The sequence below is a fragment of the Primulina tabacum genome, chromosome 11 (assembly GCF_025594145.1).
Source record: "Primulina tabacum isolate GXHZ01 chromosome 11, ASM2559414v2, whole genome shotgun sequence".
In the NCBI taxonomy this organism is placed as follows: Eukaryota; Viridiplantae; Streptophyta; class Magnoliopsida; order Lamiales; family Gesneriaceae; genus Primulina; species Primulina tabacum.
In genome coordinates, this window is record NC_134560.1 from 37,454,573 (window position 1) to 37,469,120 (window position 14,548).

At 34.4% G+C, this 14,548-nt stretch overlaps 3 protein-coding genes and 1 pseudogene across 4 annotated transcripts; 3 read left to right on the forward strand and 1 right to left on the reverse strand.

Annotated features, from left to right (window-relative positions):
* Nucleotides 1-1,239: 1,239 nt before the first annotated feature.
* Nucleotides 1,240-8,044, forward strand: LOC142518429 (extra-large guanine nucleotide-binding protein 1-like). Of its 2 annotated transcripts, none has more exons than XM_075621214.1 (9): nt 1,240-1,496; nt 2,153-3,512; nt 3,605-3,742; nt 3,824-3,928; nt 4,027-4,215; nt 4,421-4,595; nt 4,855-5,123; nt 5,215-5,378; nt 6,722-8,044. In XM_075621214.1, the coding sequence occupies exons 2-9, from the start codon at nt 2,316-2,318 to the stop codon at nt 7,305-7,307; spliced, it is 2,823 nt and encodes a 940-aa protein (XP_075477329.1). In that variant the 5' UTR covers nt 1,240-1,496; nt 2,153-2,315; the 3' UTR covers nt 7,308-8,044. The 2 variants fall into 2 exon arrangements, with proteins under 2 accessions (XP_075477329.1, XP_075477330.1); XM_075621215.1 differs by having other exon boundaries at nt 1,241-1,509; nt 2,167-3,512; nt 4,882-5,123.
* Nucleotides 8,045-10,491: 2,447 nt separating this feature from the next.
* Nucleotides 10,492-11,382, forward strand: LOC142517798 (uncharacterized; annotated as a pseudogene).
* An 891-nt stretch (nt 11,383-12,273) lies between these two features.
* On the forward strand, nt 12,274-13,798 carry LOC142517799 (beta-D-galactofuranosidase xynD-like). The gene is given in 3 exon segments (XM_075620256.1): nt 12,274-12,647; nt 12,650-12,803; nt 12,805-13,798. Coding segments are annotated over 3 exon segments (606 nt in total). The 5' UTR covers nt 12,274-12,349; the 3' UTR covers nt 12,959-13,798.
* LOC142517800 (uncharacterized) lies at nt 13,416-14,193 on the reverse strand. Its single transcript, XM_075620257.1, has 2 exons — nt 14,030-14,193; nt 13,416-13,927 (listed from the first exon to the last, which is right to left on the reverse strand). Exon 2 carries the CDS (start codon nt 13,909-13,911, stop codon nt 13,561-13,563), a length of 351 nt encoding a protein of 116 aa, XP_075476372.1. The 5' UTR covers nt 13,912-13,927; nt 14,030-14,193; the 3' UTR covers nt 13,416-13,560.
* Between the last annotated feature and the right edge of the window lie 355 nt (nt 14,194-14,548).

A 14,548-nucleotide genomic window follows, 5' to 3' on the forward strand; every position in this document is an offset into this window, starting at 1 on the left:
AACTAATAAAATCTATTATTAGAACTTACTGCAAATAATGTGTTTAAATACATGACACTAAAGTGTAAAATGTTTTAGCATGTATATTGCTTATTTGAATTTGGGACATATCAATTAAGAAACAATTAATAACGTCAAATGATACCTTCTTCTCATCCAAAATTAAATTATTCATTTGCTATATTACAAAAGTCAAGATATTATTTCTCTTTATTATTAGCATAATTTTAAATTATTTAGTATTGGATAGTCAACTTTTCCAGATTATAGCTCATGTCGATAGGTAGGAAGTGTTCAGATTTTGTGAGTCTATCTACGATTACTCATATTTTATCATGACTCTGTCTAGATTTTGGTAATCCCACCACAAAGTCCATGACAATGGAAATATATTCTCATTTTCATTATGGGATACTTCAATACAGTCCAAATAATGAACATGCTGGCTTGATACAACTTAAATGCCACGTCCTGGGGTCGAGGTGAATGAACATCCGATCTTGTCTCACAATAATATAATTCGAAAACAACTGAACAAAACAAATGACACTGCAAATCATATATTTTTCATGATTTACTGATTAGTCCCTAATTTTTAATCTTCTAAGGGGCGAGACCATGTTATCAGTTATTATATCCAACCGCGTCATGATCATAACAAATCAAATATCAAAAGACGAAAATTATTTTATCATTTCAAAAATTGGCCAACGTCTCTGGTCACTTTAATCCTCAGCTAACAAGCTTAAATTCTCAGCTATCAGGTCTTTTCATGTCTTGTGTTCGAATCCTCTTGCCCGTGCCTTCTCAGTTAAGTCTGTTGCACATGTTTCCCAAGTGTAATTTATCTGATTAACGTGCTTTACAGACTAACCTGTAGAATTACCATAGCGACAAAAAAATAGCGGCAGTAATTCTCTTGATTGAAAAAGCATAAAAGAGTTATATTAAATTTTTTTATGATATCACGTTTGATTTTAATTTTATAATAATTGAATTTAGCAGATGTTATCAATGCCAAACGATCTCTAAACTAGACATAATGGTTTGCTTATTTTTATGTATATAACGAATAATTATCAAATTTGTTTTTTAAAAAATTTGATAATCCATAAAAGAATGACAATTCTCAAGCAGCTTACAAAGTCAATTCACTCAAGAATTATGTAATTTCCACGTCTTTCATAAAATGATATTGATTTTTTTTTAAAAAAAATATTAAGACCAGGAACCGTATGTCGCCTCTTTCCCACTACACTTACCGTCAAATTTGTCAAAGGCTCGTTGATCAAGACTAACACTGGGGTCTTTGGAAATTTGATCAAAGAATTGGTCGTTCAAGTCTTCAGCGGTGAATCCCGAAGGTGTAAAAAGTCTCCATCTTGTTATCAGACCACCTGTATTTCCAAGAACTTCAACACCATCTTAATAACAGTATACGAGATTTTGTTTTCAGCTATCCATTTCATGAAAAGTGATTTAATGATAAATAGTTCGTTTTTATTTTCAGTGGCAATAATTATATGATAAAAATAAAAAATTTGATTTTCTAAAAAAATAATTCGAATCATTTTGTTATTTATTAGACGAATAAATTAATTAAGAACTTATATAATTTACTTTCGAATTTTTTGTCAAATTAAAATTCAAACTGTCAATTTTATGATCCATTTTTTAATATCAAATAGGTCGTAGTATTGAACATTTGAAATCATTTAGTTATGTTTTTCGTTTCAGGTTTCTTGAAAAACCATGGTCGAGTTTATCTTTATAACCTTATTACCTAAATCTTAAACATTCTTAGCAGATGTTTCAAATACTACCAAATTTTGTTTATTGAATGTATAAATTTTTTTGATATATAATTTTTTTAAAAAAGTGCTATTAAAAATATTAAATTTCTTATTATAACTAAACTATTTGAATTCTTCTACGATATTCATATTTTATCACGAGTCCTTCATGGTAAGAAAGTTTATATGATGAAATTATAAGGCTCTAAATATCAATTAATTATTAGTAATGATGAGACATTTATGTCCTATTTTTTTTATGTTTACATTATATATTTGTTCAAGTTTACATAAATTTATAATGGTGAAATTATAAGGCTCTAAATGTCAATTAATTATTAGTAATGATGTTTTTATAGGTATATATATATAGATTGTTTGTACCCATTATTAGTAAATACGTAAAAAAGGGGTTTCTTTAAATGGCTCAGGTGTTGAAACCCATGATTTGTTTCTTGATTTGAGGTCAAGAAAATAAGGAATAAACAATTTTGAAGATTTGGGATAATTTTAGTTAAGATCATGACGAGTGTTTTAAGGAGAATTTTGCCTGGTTCATCAACAACAAAAAGTGAGGATCATGATGATGAGTATAGTGTGGAATACTCCTTTGCCATGGAGTACAGTGGTCCTCCAATCAGCCATGAAATTCCCCGCGTAGTTCCGGTCGACATTCATCAGATTCCGACTGCTTCCGTGGCTGCTAAGGCTGTGATATTTAGTAATTTGTCCTTACCAGTTATTCAACCAATAGTTAGAAGTGGGAAGAAATCATCACATGAGTTGAAATCAGGTCTTGAAGTTGGATCCAATTGCTCGGTGTTAGTTACTAGTGAAATCTTGAGTCCTGATGAAGTTTATACGAGAAAATCGGAGGATGGTTCTTGCAGAGAAGATGCGTTGGGTGTTAGTCCACCCACACCTGATGTTTTGCATAGAGATCCTAGTACGAGTACTTCGGGTACCACGGGATTTTTGGATGGCCATGATGATTCGAATATGTTTTCGGGAGATTCAGATGTTGAAGACTTCTATGATGATCGTTGGGCCAGTATATCACATGAGGATTGTTTGCACCCTACCGTTCCTGATTCAAGGAGATTGACATCGAAGTCGCAAGAACTTTCATCAGAAGTTGAATCTCGTGAAGGCGAGGAAGATTGTGTAGATGAAACCACTGGACAAGGGAATAGAACAACGGTAGTCACTTTTCGTGATTTATCAGCAAGTGATGTTGAGACTGAAGAGAGCGATCATGATGAATTCGTAAAGTTCCCAGAGAAGCCAGTTATTTCAGATGATGGGCCGAAAGGGTTGTGTCATCGGTGTCATAAAAGGAATCGTTTTGCAGGGAAAGAAGTTTGCATTGTTTGTGGCTCGAAGTATTGTAGCAAGTGTGTGCTTAGAGCAATGGGATCTATGCCAGAGGGAAGAAAATGCGTATCTTGTATCGGTTATCGTATCGATGAGTCAAAACGCAATTCACTCGGGAAATGCTCGAGAATGCTGAAAAGCATTCTAACAAATGATGCTCTTAAGCAAATTATGAGTTCTGAGAAATCATGTGAGGTGAATCAGCTTCCATCACATCTTATTTGTGTAAATGAAAAACATCTATCTATCGAAGAGTTGGTTCTGTTGCAAAACTGCCCGAATCCTCCAAAGAATCTTAGACCAGGAAAATATTGGTATGATAGAGTGTCTGGATTCTGGGGAAGGGTGAGTACTAATCTTATCCTTCATAGACAAGATTCTGATACTTATATCCCGTTTTTAGTGTAAGTACTTAAAGTTTTGTTTCAATCAAAAAGGAAGGAGAGCAACCATGCCAGATTATCAGCGCCGAACTGGAGGTTGGTTATCAAATTAGGAGAACTGCTAGCAACGGGAATACAAATGTGCTGATAAATAATCGTGAGGTCACTAAAGCAGAGATCTGGATGTTGAAGGTTGTTGTGCTTAAAATTCCTGTTTATATACTTGTGAGCATGAATATAAGGAAGAAAACTAAAATTCTCGAATGTTTGCAGGCCGCTGGAATCAGATGTGACATGAACACTCACTTTTGGATTGCACCAGATGGGTTGTGTCAGCTCGAAGGCATGAACAATGTGGTGGGAAATTTATGGAAGAAGGTAAACTGTAATATTTGGTCGTAAATTCTCTGTTTCTTTATTTTACTCTCCATCTTAGCCCCTTGCTAATTAATATGTTGCAAACTTTTCTTGTTCAGAGAAGAGTTAAGATCGTATGTTCGGCTCTCTCTTTACCATTTCCTTCGGATTCTTCAAAACCTGGTGGTAGTGGTGGTGTAACCAAAGAAACAGATAAAGTGAGCTCAAAGAACTTGGAACCCAAAATGATGAATAAACTTCTACTTGTTGGTTGTGATCAATCAGGAGCGAGTACCATATTCAAACAAGTATGTATCTGTTTCTTGAGTTTAGACTTTATTGTTTAAAACAAGTACGTATGTGTTTCTTGACTTAGACTTTATCGTTCTATGAGAGGTGAAAAGATCATTACTGGTCATCTCGATTTTGTTCAGGATTCTGTGAAATTCATTAATCTTTAACTAATAATGAACAACAAATGATCGAGCATGCGTTGCTTATTTGTTTCTCCAGGCGAAAATTGTGTATAAAGTGCATTTTTCAGAAGATGAGAGGAAAGATATGAAGTTTGTGATCCAGAGAAACTTGTACCATTATTTAGCTATTCTGCTGGAGGGCAATGAAACTTTTGAAGAAGAATATTCAATCCAAGCTAAGAAACAACGTGCTAGTGATCCTGGTCCTTCGGGTATGGGAAAATATACTTCCTTCATGCATTCTCATTGTACATTTATTTAATAAATTGTTGGATGCCTGTAGTAGTCACTATTGTCCTGTATGGCTGCTTGTATGACACATTAATTGATACGTAGTACGATTTAAAATATCTTATTTGCATCGTTACCATTGATTATAACTTTCTTGTTTGAAATAACAGTGAGTATTTCTTTCTAAGCTTTGGTATAACTTTTAAAGATTGAAACATGGATGGTTGTATTTGGTTTCAGTTTCTGAAAATAATTTATCTGTGGCAGAGATCTCAGACAAGGTGGTTGGAAAAAACATTTATTCACTTAGTCCGAAACTGAAGGGCTTTGCAAGTTGGCTGCTCAAAGTTGTGATGGCGGGCAACTTGGAGATCATATTCCCAGCTGCTACTCGAGAGTATTCTCCCTTAGTTGCAGAGTTGTGCAAGGATAAAGCATTTCAAGCAACTTATAGGCGAAAAAATGAACTTCATATGCTGCCCACAGTGGCTAATTATTTCTTAGATCGGGTAAATATAACTACTTGAACTTTTGCTACGAGGTGGTGTTACTTGCATATATTCAATTCTTGAGAATCATTTTTCTTTTCCTTCAAAAAAGGCTGTGGAATTTTCACGAGTTGACTACGAGCCTTCCGAAATGGATATGTTGCACGCGGAAGGCATCACTGCTTCTAATGGGGTCGCGTCCATGGAATTTTCATTTCCAAAGTCGTCCCAAGACGAGTACATGGAAACTTTAGATCAGAACGATCCCTCCACGAGGTCACTTCTCTCATCTTGCACAGTTAGTTCTCCTTTAAACTATGGTTTCTGATAAAATGTTAGAAGTTTGGTCTTACACTTGATATGACAACCAACATTCTATTTTTTTAGAATGTTTAAAAGATTTAAATTATACAGTTATTGACAATTATAGTTTTTCATACAACAACAAACACTCCATTATAAAGAACTTCCACATCTATATACCTATAAAAGCATGTATAATTAACATTGTTTTCCTATTGTGCATTGACAAGAATACCCTTAGTACAAACTTTGATTATAATGGTAAACCCTTTATTAGTAATGTATAAGAAGATAAACAAAGATTGACATAAATTGCCTCCATCATTAATAATAATTACATGTGACATTATAGGCCTTATAATTTCACCATTATATTTCTGCAACGTGAACAAAATTAACTTATTATTATTGTAATTAAAGATAAAAAATATAGACATAAATGTCCTCACTCATCATACTAATAATTAATTGACATTCAGAGCCTGTATAATTTCCCTCATTATAAATTTCTTTACCATGGTACTCTGATAAAATGAATATCTTAAGCAGAATTTTCAAATAGTTTAGTTATGTAATAGAAATTTTAATAGTGTAATTAGGCACCTGTTTAAACAAATATAGGACATAAATAGATAACTCGATCATTACTAAACTGAAAAACATAACTAAAATTTTTCTGGACTTCAATTCCAAAATCTGCTCTCATAATATATAAATTTAAGGCATAACTGTTAAAAAATTAATTTCATCGTCTCATATGTTGTATAAATATTTTATTTAATATTTAAAAATAGATAATAATTGGAATTTTTAAAAAAATTATATGTCAGACAAATTTTTAAATTCAATACACAAAATTTGGTAGTATGCTATCTTTTGATTTATCATTTTTAATTTATATACTTGTTTTTTAATTATTTATGAAATTTTAACAAAATAAAAAAATCTACAGTAAGTAGGTAACAAAAATATTGCATATAATTTAACTATGATACAACTCTAAAACTTAAAAATAAATGATTTCAAATGTTCAATACTATGACCTATTTGATACTAAAAAATGGATCATAAAATTAACAGTTTGAATTTTAATTTGACAAAAAATTCGAAAGTTAATTATATAAGTTCTTAATTAATTTATTCGTCTAATATAACAAGATATTAAACTCGAATAAATAACAAAATGATTCGAATTATTTTTTTAAAAAATCAAATTTTTTATTTTTATCATATAATTATTATTTACGTGCATCGCACGTGCGTCATTGCTAGTATAACTAAATGTTCGTGTTGTTGTCCATCTTTTATTCGTGCAGCTACCAACTAATTCGAGTTCATGCAAGTAACCTCGGGGAAAATTGCAAATGGTTAGAGATGTTTGAAGACATAGACCTTGTTATCTACTGTGTTTCCTTGACAGACTACGCTGAATATTATGAAGACATGAGTGGCACTCGCACAAACAAGATGTTGGTGACCAAGAACCACTTTGAGACCATTGTCACTCACCCTACACATGCTGACAAAAGTTTTCTTCTCATTCTCACTAAATTCGATCTCTTAGAGGAAAAGATTGAACATGTTCCTCTGAGAAACTGTGAATGGTTTCAAGATTTTAACCCCGTCATCAGTCTTCATCCTCACAGCCTCACCAGCAACAACAATCCGCCATTGCCTCAACGGGCTTTCCATTACACAGCCATGAAATTCAAAAGGCTGTTCAATTCTCTAACCGGGAAAAAGCTGTTTGTTTCAAGGGTGACAGGAGTAGAGCCTGATAGTGTTGATAAAGCTCTTAGGTATAGTAAGGAGATTTTGAAGTGGCAAGATGAGATTAATAATATTTCTGGCAGTGGTAGCGAATTGTCCTCCGAGAGCGTGGAACCTAGCTCATCTATGTAGATATCCTTGCTTGTACAACTAGAGTGAATAAAATCTGTCGAAAGTTGCATATTGAAGCTCATGCAATGCCTTCTGTAAAATATGAAACATGGAGTTAAAATGGCATCTTTGAGGAGTTGCATCCTTTTGTTTAAATTATCACTTTTCGTTTAATTTACTGATAAATTATACTTGTAGAATTTGCTTTTAGCCATCCATTCATTCACATAAATGCAGAATAATAAGATGGCATTTATTCAAAAACATGGAAAAATGCTTAATTTACATCCCCGTTTTACTTCATCATATGACAAAGATACCAAATTTCCTCGTTCAAGCACTAAAGCTGTCCACAAGCATAGAGACCGAATCCTCCGAGCAATTCCAGGCCGGCAACTTCTTCACTAGTAGGGCTTGAGCCAAGATGTTTAGCCAAGATGCCGAGCTGCCTGTGAGCTACCGCTGGCTCAGGGGCAGCCTCATGGCTAGTTGGAGCCGAGCTACTCGAGGAATCGAGTTGACTCTTGTTCCTCAGCTTTGCTAGCTCACTAGTCCACATATCTACAATCCCAGACATTGGAGTTATCTATCAAATTTTCGATTTCGAGTAGAGTATTTGTATCCTTGATGATACTTTGTTTTTGAGATACACATTTATATATTGGAAAGATTTTGATAAAAGTTTGATTGTGGGTAAGCTTTGGGTGTGCAGTTGTTTGATTTGAGAGTTGGATAGATTTCTTGAAATATCTGTGGGCGGGTTTAATTTTCTGTTAGAACATGGTTATCAAAATAGTGTGATTTAGTATATTAATATTTTATTTATGTGCAATATTAATATTATATATATATATATTGAAAGGAATATTAATATTATATTAATAAATAAATATTGTAGGCGTTGGTTTCAGAAACCTTGTTCCATCCAACCTCGGCCTTTCGCAGGTGGTATAAATCCTGGGCACCTGGGTTATACGCTGGTGTTTCGGGAACACGCGCTATATGCATTTGTCTTATTTTTGCGTTATATGGTAAATATTTATTTATATAAGTAACTACATATTTAAATAAAAATATTTTTTAATTTATTTTTTAGTGTTTTCAATTTTTTTAAGAAAGTTTTTTTTGTAAATTTGTGTATGTATTTTTTTTTATTTTATTTTTCAAAAGGGGACGAGTTTTTTGATTTGAGGAAAGTGTTCTGTGTTTTTTTGGATAAAGTTTACAATATTTATTTTGTGGTTTATTGCTTTTTTTTTTTATTTATTTTATAATATTTCAAGGGTAATGAGTTATGTAGTGTGTGGGTGTGTTTTTTAGAGTCTGAAACTTAGTCGCAATATTGAGTAGGTCTCTTGTGAGACGGTCTCACGAATATTTATTTATTAGACACGTCAACCCTACCGATATTCAAAATAAAAAATTAATACTCTTAGCATAAAAGGTAATATTTTTTCATGGATGACCCAAATAAGAGATCCGTCACACAAAATACGATCTGTGAGATCGTCTCACATAAGTTTTTGCCCACAATACTTATACCCGAAGAATAGAACGACAAACATTTTATGTTTTAATATCATTAGACCACGTGGGTCGAAAATATTTTATAAAAACCCTATCTTATGAGTTTAGGATCCAACGGCTTGTATTTATTTAGGTCATGAAAATTGAAATAGGAATCAAGTGTGTAACATATACAAAATATTTCTAATATAAAATTGATAAATCAATTAAAATTTATTTAAAAATCAGAATAATAAAATAGATGCTTTGGAAAATATTAAGTTAATCAAATCATATTTTAAAAATTTAATTAGTTGAATCTCTTTTAGGTTTTGGTTACATATTGGGTATGTTTTGTTAATAAATGTGTAATAATCAACCAAAATCGAGTTAATATATAAGGCTTCTATGGCCATTTTCCAATAGTACATGGGGGTAACTGCAATTTCTTCAATCTCCCTGCTCTTATCTATCTGCTCATCATCCTCCCGCGCGATTCCAAGCGATGTTCGTACGAAGGTGTGGGGATTCGAGAGACATGGAATGGAACAAGGAGCTTCATGCATATACTCAAATCACAAGGTGGAGCTATGATTCGGGGAGGAATATTTCCAGGACTCCGAGAAAAGAATCCATCCGGTAGCTCGAAATTCTGTGAGTATGGGATTACCTTGAGGTACTTTACTTGAGATGCACTATCTCTTGATTTTAATGGAGTCCGACCCATGGTTTAGTTCTTTTTTGTGGGACAATTGCCCCCTACTTGTTCCACCCCTAGTTAATATATGGCAATTTTGAACTGGATATGAGAAGAAATCGCAAAATGAATCGAAGCTGAGGATTGAAAGGATTATTCCTTTATAACACTGACAATAAATTAAAATTTAAACAGCTAATGACGCATGGAAATTGAAGCTATGACTTCTCTTGTTATTCATGAGTTGATTGGTTAGATGTTAATGTTAGCACCAACAACTGCTGAAATATTTTCAAGTTTATGTTTTTTACCAACATATTCCGAGTAATTTTTTTGCCAGGGATGCAAGCTTCAACCTTTCAGAGGTTTAATTTGAGTACTACGGACAGTTTTGTCAAATCTAAGGTATTGCTGTATCTATAGAAGGTAATATTCCCAGAAATCTTATAACTTCCTGCCAACGTGTTTATAAATATGAGTCGATTTACTGTGCCAATGGATGTTTTTATTCTTCTCATCGACGTTTCCATGATATTGTGTCAATTATGTGCTGCTGATGTTGTATTATTTACTTTAATATTATAATGACGGCTTTTCGACTCATTTGGGCTTAGTGTTCTGATACAATGATTCAATTTCCTCTTAGTTATGGCCATCTTGCTATCTTCTTTTGTTGCTTGGTGGTCCATTGTAATAGCTGTTTCTCTTATTTTTGCCCCCATTAATGGTGCAAGTGTCTGGCGTCTCTTTTATTTTACTTAAGGACATTTACATGTATGATGATCTCATTTTCTATAAATGCATGGGTAGAGTCGTTATTCATCGTATGGAATGATCATTTTTAATCTTTATAGTGTGTGGAAACACGTACACCATGCACCAAATAACTGATGAGACACCAGCTAGACAGCTACTGTAGATTTCTTTTTAGTCTCATGTTCATGTATTTATGTTCGCTATCAGAACTCAGTGAAGATTATCCTAAACCTTTGAGAAACTTCAATGTGAACTTTTCTTGGACACCTCGTGCCAGGTCTGGCCCTCATCTTCCTTGGTTGGTGGCATATGATCAACACTGTTCACCTATACTAACTTAAAGGCTCAACCAAGTTTATGCTACGGTTTTGGTACCCATTGAAGAGTCCTTGGCGTAAACTAGAACGCATTGAGCTGATTATTGTCATCTCATTTTCTATCCTTGCAATTCTGATCCAGGTTTTTGACCTCCAAAGCCTATGCTTCTCTTTCAAGCTTGACAATATTGAGCACTCTACCATGTTCCTCCTTCTGCTGATATTCGAAGGTTTCACTCTTATTAGCGAAATGAATCGTCTATCTGAAATCATGTTGGGCGTCTCAGGAATTCTTGTTGCATCCGTTTTCGGAATGGAGCTTTTCCTACTTCATTTCCACTCGACTGATCATATTGGACTCGAAGGCCATTACCACTGGCTAATGCAGCTCATAGTTTGCGTATCTTTCTTTGCATCTCTATCTGCTACTACTTTCCCAACCAGCTTTCCCATGGCATTGATTCTTTCGGTATCAGTAGTATTCCAAGGATGCTGGTTCATAAACATGGGATTCATGTTATGGGTTCCTAAGTTTATCTCTCGAGGATGCTCCATGGAGCCATTGGATCCTGTCAATGGCATCATTCGTGGAGCAGTTATGTGTGAAACCAACATGGCTGATTCGAGGGCCAGGGCATAGGCGAACTTGCAATTTTGTTGGATATTTGCTGCAATCTTGATCTTCAAGGCATGTATCTGCATTTATTTTGGTAGGCAGTGTAAACCCGGGGGTAGGCAGGGACTTGAATATGAGCAACTTTCTAGTGGAGCTGCACATGACCATCTTGCTACTTTTGGATTTAAACAGCTCCAATTGTAAAACATCACTTGTCCTGGAGTAAGTCTGCAGTCCAATCACAGATCTGATATCTGTGTCGAACCGTACCCATATTTCTTCTACCGAGTTTCATTTTCATAAATTTGGTCTTGAGAAGTTCTGCACTAAGCGGAATTAATCTTGAATTTTGTCTTTTCTTCTAAAGATATTGGCTTTTGACGCAGGAAAGAGGCACTTTCTGAGTTGGTTGAATTGCGATTCGAAGTGGAGGCCAATTTTCTGAGTGGGCATGTAATAAAACATTGTAGGAAAGTAATTGTACGAGGATATATATAAACATACAATTCCAAAAAGGAGTTGCAACTCATGCCGAAATTGCACAAGTTTCGTGCTTGGAATTTGCTTTTTGTAATTTTAAATTATATCCTCATCTATTTATAATAAAAGGGATCTTGAGTGCATTTAAACTAGTGGTACAATCAAGTTAAATGTCATTTATATCTTTATGTTTGGGATCAAGTTTGAATTTTATTAAATCTATTAGAAACTGATCGAAAAATAAACTGCATTGGGTTCGATTTCCAATTTTATTAGTTTAATCTAATTTGAGCTTGAGACCGAGCTTCATAAAACAAAAAATCGAATCTCAGTTAATTCGGACTTAGTTTTATTTTATGTGATCAATATTTGGGAAGAATGAAGCCTCACCCAGCATAATTGACAAGAAACCCATTGCTCCTTTCCGACAATGATTATTCAAACAAACATGTTGCCGAACTGAATCCTAACTCGCAAGGGGTTGGTTTTAGTTAAATGGAAAAACAAATCAGGGACTTACTTTTGGTATGGTGATTATAAAGATGGTTTGACTTACTGTGACCAAGAAACGGGGAGAGCCAGTGTTGAATTCATTGGTGTTGCCTGTTATCCTTCCAGGAATTTGTGGGACTGGAAGTATGAAAGAATCGCACTTGCTGCTGAAGAAAACAAGACGCATGATCTGCATAAAATGAATGTGCTGGAAAGGCCTAGAGTTATTTTCAACGATGAGACTCAGAAGTATGTAATGTGGATGGATATAGATGATTCTACCTGTGAAAAAGCCTCGGTTGGTGTGGCCGTAAGCGATTTCCCAGCCGGTCCTTTTAGGTATCTTGCAAGCAAGAGGCCTAATGGATTTGATAGTCAGGATTTGACAGTTTTTAAAGATGATAATGGGATGGCATATCTGATCTATTCTTCTGTCAAGAACAAGGAGATTCACATCAGCCCTTTGAATCAAGATTTTCTTGATGTTACCAATGAGACGATGTCGGATTTTACAGGGAAGCTCCGCCTGTATTTAAGCATCAAGGTGTCTATCACATGATTACATCAGGAGGCGGTGTTGGAGCACGTAATGAGGCACTGGTGTATGATGCTCTATCGATTTTGGGGCCGTGGGAAAGTTTAGGGAACCCTTGCAGGTGCAACCAAAGTTTTCCGAGTTGCAGCATTCTTTTGTCGAAGTACATTCGTGCTCCCCATGCCTGGCTCGGTTCCTGGTACGTTTATTTTCATGGCAGATAGGTGGGATTTAGATGATTTGAGGGACTCAAATATGTTTGGTTGCCGTTAACTGGAGAGCTGTACGCAACGTGTCAAAAGTTTCAATTTTTGGCATGAAAAATGGCCGATTCCACCTAGTGGAAATGGGGGTCTGAACCAGTTTTCAGATTTGATATAACAATTTGAAGAGAGAATCGGAGAACAAGAGCACAAGTAAACTCAGTAGATGTTTCACTACAAAACTTTGATCCATACTCGGTTAATTTCCTTGTAATTGTGAAAGCTCAAACGTTCACCATTCTATTCTTCTGCACAAGATACACAGATTCTTAAAATTCAGTTATATTTACAGTATCTCGAACTTCTTAAAAACTAGTTTGTTAAGCACAAGCAAGCCCACTAGGTGTCGAGGGAAGATCCAAGAATTCGGAGGGAGACAGGATTGATTGAGATGACTAAATATATCTGGGGGACGATGTAACTTTCAATAAGAAAAATTTACACCAAACATTTCATAATTTATGCGATTAAAAGAGAAATGATCCAAGTATGGACACATTCACCGCTTCATTTATGTAGTAAAATGAATTCAATATTCGATTCCACAAAGAAAGATAATTTCCCTTTTGAATCAAGAAACAATACTTAAACCACCCCAAGGAACCAAACTTCTCATTCTTCCTCCACGAGTGCTTCAATTCGAAGAAGCACGAATCCAACAGCAACCCCGATAAGAACCAATGCATTCATAATGGCAGCAATCCTGAAAATCTCTTCCGCAGCATTGCAGGTGGAAGTTAAAGCACCACCACCCCTGCCTCGCGAGGATTTCTTCTTCAAGGAACTAACAATCTTCGCAAAAGACTGTTCAGTGCCAATTGGTAGGCCTAATGAAGCCACATTGTTACGTGCCTTCAGCCCACCAAACGAGTTCAATCCATAGATAAACTTGACTCTAGTTCTCCTCTGGGCTGATGCGGCCGGGAACGTCACCGGAGATATCGTAGCCGATATTGTTGCCATTTGTCAAGAACACAACCTACACATAGAAAACGATGCAAGAATCATGTTATTTAAGCAGAGTGTACCTTCAAGTCATATGATGCCCACTAAGATATTGGTTGAAAGAAATTTATTTTACCTGTTTCTGTTGGATTTCTTGATCTAAGATTCTTGATGAAATAGAGGGATTGAACGAGTGGAGTTTGTGTGGGGGAGAAAGGGAAATTTAAAGTATTTGGATAAGGTTACAGTTAATATGGTTGGCTGACATGAAGATGAGATGAGGTTTATTTTCATGAGTGAATTCTAGCTTTTAATAGTAGCCAGAAAAAAGATTGGAGTAATAATAGAAAATTGCATTTTGAGAAACCGAATATTCGATTATTTTATTTATATACAATATGATTTATTTAATCACACTTGGACTTAGATTATATAAGATATACCTCGGTTGTGTTATAAGAAATGAATTTTAATCAGAATCGGAATCGGAATAAGAAATGAATCAATGGTTATTTTTTATATTTTGAGAAACCGTATGTTAAAAAATTACAATTTTAATTATTTATAATAATCTATTATTTTTATTTTTTTTCATTTTTATAATATGTATATTGTAAGTAATAACTTTATTTTTAAATTTAATTTAGATTGTGAA

Coding starts and splice junctions, on each gene's coding strand:
- LOC142518429 (XM_075621214.1), top strand. CDS start 2,316: ATGACGAGTGTTTTAAGGAGAATTTTGCCTGGTTCATCAACAACAAAA. Junction 4,216..4,420: donor CGAGTACCATATTCAAACAA/GTATGTATCTGT, acceptor TTGTTTCTCCAG/GCGAAAATTGTGTATAAAGT. Junction 5,379..6,721: donor CAGAACGATCCCTCCACGAG/GTCACTTCTCTC, acceptor TTATTCGTGCAG/CTACCAACTAATTCGAGTTC.
- LOC142517800 (XM_075620257.1), bottom strand. CDS start 13,911: ATGGCAACAATATCGGCTACGATATCTCCGGTGACGTTCCCGGCCGCA.